At 41.3% G+C, this 10,398-nt stretch overlaps 2 protein-coding genes across 4 annotated transcripts in view; one reads left to right on the top strand and one right to left on the bottom strand.

Moving 5' to 3' along the window:
- Positions 1–1,075: 1,075 nt before the first annotated feature.
- LOC129811496 (uncharacterized) lies at positions 1,076–5,102 on the bottom strand. The gene is made up of 10 exons (XM_055862854.1): positions 4,733–5,102; positions 4,381–4,451; positions 4,117–4,293; positions 3,965–4,026; positions 3,799–3,882; positions 3,670–3,711; positions 3,320–3,601; positions 2,675–3,221; positions 2,282–2,393; positions 1,076–2,187 (listed from the first exon to the last, which is right to left on the bottom strand). Exons 1-7 carry the CDS (start codon positions 4,876–4,878, stop codon positions 3,401–3,403), a joined length of 783 nt encoding a protein of 260 aa, XP_055718829.1. The 5' UTR covers positions 4,879–5,102; the 3' UTR covers positions 1,076–2,187; positions 2,282–2,393; positions 2,675–3,221; positions 3,320–3,400.
- Positions 5,103–6,346: 1,244 nt separating this feature from the next.
- LOC129811494 (zinc finger protein 883-like) overlaps positions 6,347–10,398 on the top strand; it is a 40,780-nt gene continuing 36,728 nt past the window's right edge. For all 3 annotated transcript variants that reach the window (XM_055862851.1, XM_055862852.1, XM_055862850.1), the window contains exons 1-2: positions 6,347–6,436; positions 6,861–6,944. In XM_055862851.1, coding sequence (XP_055718826.1) covers positions 6,407–6,436; positions 6,861–6,944 — 114 coding nt within the window. In that variant the 5' untranslated portion in view covers positions 6,347–6,406. The remainder of the gene's footprint in view (positions 6,437–6,860; positions 6,945–10,398) is intronic.

Below are 10,398 nucleotides of genomic sequence, written 5' to 3'. Positions count from 1 at the left end.
TAGCATAACTAGGCAACACAGAACCATGGCGGACCCACTGTAAAATGAGAAGCTTTTTATCTTATGAAAACGTGTCCCAGTCCAACATGCTCGCTCAAATATGCGCTCATATCGTCGTATTTCACCAGATTGAGTTCTGTCATCACCACCAGCTCATCCAGGCCATATCACATCACCCATATTAGATTATTTCTTATGTCTTTCTGTCATGACTGTAATATTAGTTAATATGGCTAAATAGGTCTACCTGGATGTGAGCTGATAACTTATAAAATAATGCTCTCCAACAAACCATGTGATGAGTGATTATCACCTCTGAAGAAAAAGAGATGTTCACATTTACATTGTCACATCATTATTTCATAAATTAACAAAACAATTAACAACAGACACTTATCTTCAGTAGGCTCTTTATGCTCTTTATATCCCGGCAGCAGTTGAAGAAATGACAGCAGCAAGGACATCATCACTGTTTACATCTCTGAACCTCTTCCTGACTAACCTGTTTGACTGGCTACTTACTGTATGTTATCTTTGCATTTCAGACATCACAGATATAAATACATATTTGGACGCTCATGAAGATCTTCTTCTTTAAGGTTTTATGGCAGCCTATAAGTGTATTGCCACCACCTACTGGATGGGGTAGTGAAATTAAATCATACAAAATAAATAAAAATGCTTTGTTTGTAAATTACGTCTGAGTGCTGGGGCCTGTTGCACAAAACTAGGATAAGGGATTAAGCCAGGATATCTTGGTGATCCTGGCTCAATTGATCCGTAATCCGGTTGCACTAAAGATGGATAGGGAGCAGGAGGATATGTTATGGTATAAATTACCATGGAGATTTATTCTGTGGAGCTAGCCTGCTCCAGACCAGGCTAAATTCCAGGATCTATTTAATCTCATCCCTAATGTCAGTCAGCAGTCACCACAAATGGAAACCAATAGTTATTTCAACGCTCACTATACATTGTTATCACATATAACTAGACCCACTGTCATTATTTAAACGTTTGTGATCATTAATTTCAATGATTTTGGATAAATTATTTTTAGATGATGTTGCTATCATTAGATAATTTACAGTTTCCCATAGACTATAAGGCTATATATAAAATGATAGAATATTAGGGCCACAGAGGGGAAAAAAACACAAGTAATAATATTGTAACCAGTTGTTTTAAAGGAGGACATTTGTTAAAATGACAGATGTGGGGCATTTCGTGACATTGTACTTCAGTATGGTTTCATAAACAAAGACATGCTGATGTGCCAGAATATTAAGTATCACATTGTCATAAGTATCAAAACAATTTGTAGCTTTTCTGCAGAAAGAACCAGCCTCATAAATTTATGACTTTATCCTTTTTCTTCAGTGTGGCCCTAGTACTCTGTCATATAAACAAATACACATTCCATATGAATATAAAAACACAATGTGTAACATTATGTTCCTTTATTGAATAAGGACAAAACAAAGCAGGTAAACCATCAGCTCCTTTCGAAACTGAAGTCACAGTGACTCTACAAGATGGAAAGCACAGAATCCAAGCATATTATACATACACATTCAAAGGTCTGTATATAACACACCCTGCATGTCTGCACACTAAAATAAATGCAGGACAAATCCATACACATCAACTGAACAGACAAATGAATGGATGCAGTAGCCTCCCTGCAGCCTTGTATTACACACAGTATACCGCACAAACATCATAAGAGGCCAAATTCGTAAAAAAACGAACCCAAAAAAAAACAAATTCCTCTGCCACCGCAGGACATATTTAACCAAAATTGAAAGCACACATACTAACTAAAATAATTCAACACATATTGGTCCCTCAGCAGCCGACCACTGTCGTCATCAGGGAAGATTGCCGGATTGTCCCAGTCCATGGCTGGTGGCACTCTGGGGGCCCTCTCCTTCCTCAGGCAGGCCACATTGTGGAGGACAGCACAAGCCACAGTAATATCACATGCCCTAACAGGGCTGACCCTTAATTTGTGAAGGCAGTGAAAGCGTGCCTTCAGGAGGCCAAAGGTCATTTCAACTCTGGCCCTGGTCCTGGCATGGGCATGGTTGTAGGCCTGATGTGCTTCCTGGGGGTCTGTGAAAGGTGTCAGGAGAAAAGGCTGGCAGCCATACCCCCTGTCTCCCAGCAACACACCAGAGAATTCACCTGTCAACACAAAATCTCATCATTACTACCTCATAAACACAGTGATATTCTTGACACAGCCATGATGGTTATAAATAGGGGTTGTGTGGCTTACCTTGTGATAGGCACTGATAGATTTCAGAGGCCCGAAAGATTCTGGAGTCATGGACTGAGCCAGGCCATTTTGCCACAACATTGCTGATCACACAGTCAGCATTGCAGACCATCTGAAATCATAAGATGAGGAATATTACACCAATCAATGCACATCACTGGCAATGCAGAGTGTTCGTCAATGGACAATATCAAAAAGTTATGTTCACCTGAACATTAATGCTGTGAAAGGATTTCCTATTCACAAAATCGGCCTCATGGGCACCTGAGGGGGCTTTTAACCTTATGTGTGTGCAGTCCACTGCACCAATGACATTGGGGAAACCTGTCACACAAAGTAATGAGTATCCTACTATGTGTTAACAGTTGTCCTGTAATTTGTAGATCCTCTTACCTGCAATCCTATAGAACTCCTCTTTGATGTCACAGAGTCTTCTGTGGCCAGGGAAGGAGATGAAGACATCTGCTAATGCTTTGATAGCCAGACACACACTCCTTATTGTGCGGCAAATTGTGGCCTTGTTCAGCATCCCCCACTGAGTACAGGAAGGCTCCACTAGCAAAAAAGCGCAAGGCCACACAAACCATTTGCTCCACACTCAGTGCATGGCTCCGTGCAGTGCGGTGCTTAATCCTGGGACCCAGTAGTCTGCATAGATACCTGATGCCATCTGCAGAAAACCTGTATCTTTCATATAGATGGTCATCAGGGAAGGCCAGTGGGTCCAACCGGTCCCTGAAGACCCTTTCTCGCCTGAAGGCTCTCCTCAGCACAAGTGCTTCTTCATCCACCACATCTCGCACGAATGGGCATGCCATTGTCAGAGCAGAAAGGAACACACAATTTTGGGCCTTCATATAGGCTAGTGGCCACACCTGGTGCTGAGGGGGTGGGCAAAAGAGGGCGATGCCTTATAACGATGACTTGGTTGTACTGATTGCTGGGAAAATAAAAAAAACCTTAGAAAGATGCCACCGTCCTGTCTGCTCACAATAAGAGCTCATATGTCATGGCTCACTTGACTTTACGAGAATATACCTAATTTTTATTTTGAGCTGTGTCATCTTCTTGGAGCTGGGGGAGGAAAGAAAAATAATGATTAATACATTTGTGTTACAGTTAGCATACATTGAAGGCATATCTCACCTCCCTCTCAAGTTTTTTTATTTCAAGGTCCAGTTTCCTAATTGTCCTCTTTTTTATTTCGGACTCCAGTGCAAGATTTTCCATCTTTTTCTTCTTGTACTGAATGTCTATGTCTGCCAGTTCTATTTGGCGCCGGAGGTGGTTGCCATACAACTTTCTGATAGCTTGTGAGCTCTGTGAACACAATACAATTAGCGCAGCTGGAATTTGGCAGGATGTGGTGTCCTTTTATTAATACGCACTATGTTGCCAGGCTGGTTTTCCCACTGTATAGCATCTGGGTCCTGTAAAATAAATTAGATTTTTTGATTTTGATGAGGACTCCTCACCATTGTAGAGTAAATAGTACTTTCACAGTCTTAACATGATACCTCATGCCTTCTGGAATCCAGAGAGATGGTCTCCTCCTCATCATCGTCTCCATGTGCTGTTGCTGCTGCACTGGGGCCTTCACCCTATCACATTTAATCGGATTCATATTGAAGCTAGTAGACAAGACATGCCAGGCCTACAGTATGCCTTTGATGGAGTACTCACTGGATCAGCATCGTCTGGTGCTTGTGCTGGTGGCTCTAACAGGAACACAGTGCTGCCAGACACTGCAAGGCAATAGGTAAACCAAAGTCAGACAGTCCAAATTGATTCAATATGAATGTGGTTGTATCCCATGTAGAGATGGAAGGACATACCTTGAATGAAGCGGGTGGCATCTTGGGAGGAACCTATGCTCGTCTCTTTCCCCCCAGGGATCCCCTCTAAGACGGGCCTGCCTTTATTTAGCTCCAAGGCCATGTCCTCTGCTGGGGTAAGGTCAGCCTTTGGTGACCCACCACCCGTGCCTTGTCTGTGGGTATTCTTTTTCACTGCTAAAACAGTACAGACAATGTGTGAGCAGGCACCTTCTGGGTACAATATATGCTTGTGCTTTGTTAAATATTAGTCAGGGACCATACCATTCTGCAGAATGTTCTTGTATTTGATTTTGACCTGCTGCCATGTCCGCTTTGGCCCGTTCATGTTTAATCTACACACACACACACACACTTAATGGAGTCACACTGCAAAAAATTACTTGGTATTTTTGTCTTGTTTTCAGTAAAAATATCAAAAAATGTATCATAGCTTTATACAGTATGATGGAGTTACTTTACACAATTTCACTCATATCTGCAGTGCATTTCAATTAAAAATTTAACCGTTTCATAATTACAGTACAACTGCATTTTTGGAGATGTGAATTAAATATTTGAATTGTAATTGTGATGTTTCAGCGGAGCGGTGACTGTGTAATTGTGCACTACTTACGCATTCAGGCGGTCTGCAATACTTTGCCACGCTTTTTCTCTTTGCTTTATTATCATTTTCTTCTTAATTATATATTTTACCTCCTCGTATGCCTCCATGAGGATTTGTGCTTCCGACGGGGAAAAGTACGCGGCTCTAGTTGCCATGGTAAATCAGTTAATCTGTGATCTGTGGCGGGGTCTATTTGAGTGAGCCGTGAGCGCGCACCTATCCAGGATTGGTTTCACCTGGTTTAATGAATCCGTGTCTGCTCATCCTGGCTTGGTCTTTGTGCAACCAATTAAGCCTGGACGCACATGTTTTGGCTTCATTGAGCTCAGCTGAGTCATTTATCCCGGATGTCTTAATTCTACTTTTGTGCAACAGGCCCCTGGAGTCTGCCCCTGGCTATCCGTAATAAAAATAATAAAAAACTGTGCCATTTGGTTTGCTGAATATAAGGAATGTGAAATGATTTATACTTTTACTTTTAATCCTTAAGTATATTTGACCTATTACATTTATTATTGATACTTAAATATATTTTAAACCAAGTACTTCTAGACTTTTACTAAAGTTATATTTTACTGGGTGACTTTCACTTTTACTTGAGTCATTTTCTGATAAGGTATCTTTACTTTTACTTATGCATGACAATTTGGTACTTTTTCCACCACCATCACACTGCAGGGGTTTGGGCACAAAGGCTCTCTCACAGGATGTCTCATAAACCCAAATACACGTGAGAAGGGAGCCTCTTCATCAAAGAACAACAGAATGGATGGAGTGTGTTTCCTCACTCCATCCACCATGAGGGACAGTTGGTGTGCACCAACCACTTGATACAATTCTTCACATATATCCTTTGCATTTACTTCTAGCGCCACCCAAGAGATATCACCCTTGATAGGTGGCCTGCTTTGAAGACCCACACACGACACATTCCAATCCGATATCTTCTTGACGTACATAGAGATGGAATATACAGTGCCTTTGGAAAGTATTCAGACCCCTAGACTTTTCCCACATTTTGTTACATTACAGCCTTATTCTAAAATGTATAAAATAAAATTGACAAAACTCAACAATCTACATACAATACCCCATCATGACAAAGCAAAAACAGGTTTTTAGACATTTTTGCAAATTTATCAAAAATAAAAAACTGAAATACCTTATTTTCATTGCTATGAGATTCGAAATTGAGCTCAGGTGCATCCTGTTTACATGGATCATCCTTGAGATGTTTCTACAACATGATTGGAGTCCACATGAGGTAGATTCAATTGATTGGACATGATATGGAAAGGCACACAAGTGTCTATATAAGGTCCCACAGATCAAATCAAACTTTATTTGCCACATGCGCCAAATACAACAAGTGTAGACTTTACCGTGAAATGCTTACTTACAAGCCCTTAACCAACAGTGCAGTTCAAGAAGAAGAAAATATTTACCAAGTAGGCTAAAATAAAAAGTAATAATAAAAAGTAACACAATAAGAATAACAATAACAAGGATATGTACAGGGGGCACCGGTACCAAGTCAGTGTGCAGGGGTACAGGCAAATGTATTTTGTGACTCCCAGATGTCATTATACTCCCGTACAGACAGAGGGCGATATTACGTTGCACCAGTAACTCACTGCACACACTAGCAAAGAGAGAGGATGAGAAGCTTCTGTTCATGCTACGATGATGTCAGAAGTGAAACCTGTCTTTGAGGTACGTTTCCACTCAGCAAACTTTAAAGATAAAATCAGTTGGAATTTATTTAAAAAAATGTACATTAAAATGATCGTTTTATGTGCCTCATCACAATAAAACACTGCGTAGTGTATGAACGCTCGTGCATGATTACTAACTAATTGTGTTTGTTGTGGAATGCAGCTAGCCACGCGGCTGTTGGCTTCTTGTATGATATGTTAAGTGTGCAATTGGTTTTGTATTGCAGAAGTGCATAATTGTATGGACTTATGTCATAATGATTTCATTTTTTAACAAAAAAACTCATTGGTCTTTTTATAATTCTAAATGGAGATGTCCTATCATCCGTGAGGGTTTGATCGTGCTACTCTGTTGCACTTTTGATGTTTTCCTTTGTCTTGTTTGTTGTTATGATGCTTTTAACTAATGTTTTCTGCAACAGGAGAACACTGCACTAGGATTCCTGTATAGGCTGATGAATGGAGCGTTTCAGGACTCCAAAGATTCCGTTCTCTCCAAGGCTAATGTAAGCAGTGCTATTCACATTAGCGTTGCGTCGGCAACACGAAAAAAAGTAATTCCGGGTTACGGAATTTCAGAAATTTGTCCAAATATAAGTCCCCCACGTAATAGTAGAACATTATAATTAACCTGTATTTATTTATGATACATGTAAAGTAATTGTCTAAACATTAACCATTATTAATATTTGTTCATATTTAAGTGACATTTGCATTAAATTTGGGGTTTAGAACATCTTCCATGATCAAATAAATGCCCCCAATGCTAATCATTGTATATGGAATACATATTGGCTTATGCCTGCCCATACCATAACCTCACTGCCACCATGGGGCACTCTGTTCACAACGTTGACATCAGCAAACCGCTAGCCCACACAACTCTATACACTCTGCCTGCCATCTGCCCGGTACAGTTGAAACCGGGATTCATCTGTGAAGAGCATACTTCTCCAGCGTGCCAGTGGCCATCGAAGGTGAGCATTTGCCCACTGAAGCCGGTTACGACGCCAAACTGCAGTCAGGTCAAGAACCTGGTGAGGACGACGAGTATGCAGATGCGCTTCCTTGAGACGTTTTCTGACAGTTTGTTCAGAAATTGAATGGTTGTCCAAACCCACAGTTTCATCAGCTGTCCGGGTGGCTGGCCTCTGACTATCCCGCAGGTGAAGAAGACGGATGTGGAGGTCCTGGACTGGCTTGGATATACGTGGTCTGAGGTTTTGCGGCCAGTTGGACTTAGTGCCAAATTCTCTAAAATGACGTTGGAGGTGGCTTATGGTAGATAAATTAACATAAAATTCTCTGGTAACAGCTCTGGTGGACATTCCTGTAGTCTGCATGTCAATTGCACACTCCTTTAAAACATCTATGGCATTGTTGTGTGACAAAACTGCACATTTTAGAGGGGCACCTGTGTAATGATCATGCTGGTTAATCAGCTTCTTGATTTGCCACACCTGTCAGGTGGATGGATTATCTTGGCAAAGGAGAAATGCTCACTAACAGGGATGTAAACACATTTGTTTACAATTTGAGAGAACTAAGCTTTTTGTGTTTATGGAACATGTCACAGATGTTTTATTTCAGCTCATGAAACATGGGACCAACATTTGACATGTTAAGTTAATAATTTTGTTCAGTGTATATATGGTCATTTCACGGGGCTCTGAATAATACGGAGTGTTGCTGGCCATATTGGCTAATAGAGCATAATCTATTCTGGGTGCTGCAGTAAAAGTAATGTAGGGAATACTCAGTAGGGTCTGTAGAATGTATATATGGTGTCATTTCATAGGGCTGTGAATAGTACAGTGTTGCCGGCCTTTCACTGTTGTCAAACGGCTTAAAATGAGGTGTCTGGACACTATGGTACAAATATAGCACTGTACAGGAAAAAATATTTGTGCCGAAATAGAAGTGGGGTGGGTAGTACTTAGTCGGGTCTGTAGAATCTATATACAGTGAATTCGGAAAGTATTCAGACCCCATGACATTTTCACATTTTGTTACGTTAGTCTTTTTCTCAAATTTATTAAATAAAAAATGTTCCTCATCAATCTAAACACAATACCCCATAATGACAAAGCAAAAACAGTTTAATTAAACATTTTTGCAAATTGATAAAAAATACAAAACAGAAATACCTTATTTACCTAACTATTCAGACCCTTTGCTTTGAGACTCAAAATTGATCTCAGGTGCATCCTGTTTCCATTGATCATCCTTGAGATGTTTCTTCAACTTGTTTTGGAGTCCACCTGGGGTAAATTCAATTGATTGGACATGATTTGGAAAGGCACACACCTGTCTGTATAATGTCCCACAGTTGACAGCGCATGCCAGAGCAAAACCAAGCCATGAGGTAGAAGGAATTGTCCGTAGAGCTCCGAGACAGGATTGTGTCGAGGCACAGATCAGGGGAAGGTTACCAAAACATTTCTGCAGCATTGAAGGTCCCAAAGAACACAATGGCCTCCGTCATTCTTAAATTGAAAAGGTTTGGAACCAATAAGGGCTTTGGTCAGGGAGGTGACCAACAACCCGATGATCACTGACAGAGCTCCAGAGTTCCTCTGTGGAGATGGGAGAACCTTCCAGGACAACAGTCTCTGTAGCACTCTACCAATCAGGCATTTATGGTAGAATGGCCAGACGGAAACCACTCCTCAGTAAAAGGCACATGACAGCCCTCTTGGAGTTGCCAAAAGGCACCTAAAGGACTCTCAGACCATGACAAACAAGATTCTTTGGTCTGATGAAACCAATATTGAACTCTTTGGCCTGATTTCCAAGTGTCACGTCTGGAGGAAACATGGCACCATCCCTACAGTGAAGCATGATGGTGGCAGCACCATGCGGTGGGGTTGTTTTTCAGAGGCAGGGACTGGGAGACTAGTCAGGGTCGAGGGAAAGATGAACTGAGCAAAGTACAGAGATTCTTGATGATAACCTGCTCCAGAGCGCTCAGGGCCTCAGACTGGGGTGAATGTTCAACTTCCAACAGGACAACGACCGTAAGCTCACAGCCAAGCCAACGCAGGAGTGGCTTTGGGACAAGTCTGACTGTTCTTGAGTGTCCCAGCCAGAGCCTGAACTTGAAACCTATCGAACATCTCTGCAGAGACCTGAAAATAGCTGTGCAGCTCCCCATCCAACCTGACAGAGCTTGAGAGGATCTGCAGAGAAGAATGGGAGAAACTCCCCAAATACAGATGTGCCAAGCTTGTAGCGTCATACCCAGGAAGACTCGAAGCTGTAATCGCTGCAAAAGGTTCTTCAACAAAGTACTGAGTAAAGGGTGTATTCTTTTTTTTGCAAAAGATGAAGATGATCACATAGAACAAAATGTTAAGTTATGAAGATGATCTCATACATCACTTGTTTTACATTTTGAAGCATTTATGTAATCAAAAAAAGCACAGGCTTCATAATTGATAAAGATCATGTTTAACTGACTGATATTATCTCATAGAACTAAAAGGATAAGAGATTTTAATCCTCTGTTAACCTCAGATTGTTTTTGCTGTTTATCCCAAAACCCTCCCCATAGGCTTTGTCCAACGAACCATGGCGGAGTTGATGCCTACAAAAAGACACTATTGCTATCTATTGAGGGCTTCCACCGTTTTAATGTAGTCAACTGGGTGGGACTTCCAACTTCATTGGCTGATCCCTCCTGGTGACCCTGTTGGAGTCATGTCTAACCTACCCTGTTGGTCGTCAACAACCAGGTGTTCCGGTTTTCAGGGAAATGGAAGAGACCCTGTGACGCGACTTCTGTTTTTGGGCTTTAACAAGGCGACAATATTAACTCCTCCACATTTACTGGATTGGTTGAACAGTGCAGAAGAGAACCTCGCCCGACAGTTATTTTATTCTCCTCAAGACCAGAATGTGGGGGATCTAGTTTCAGGCGTTTCTTTTACGCCTGCTAAGTTAGGTTGTCTAACCAGGTCA

The sequence above is a fragment of the Salvelinus fontinalis genome, chromosome 15 (assembly GCF_029448725.1).
Source record: "Salvelinus fontinalis isolate EN_2023a chromosome 15, ASM2944872v1, whole genome shotgun sequence".
NCBI classification, from domain to species: Eukaryota; Metazoa; Chordata; class Actinopteri; order Salmoniformes; family Salmonidae; genus Salvelinus; species Salvelinus fontinalis.
The sequence above is the reverse complement of the archived record's forward strand: the minus strand, read 5'-3'. Positions and strand labels throughout refer to the sequence as shown.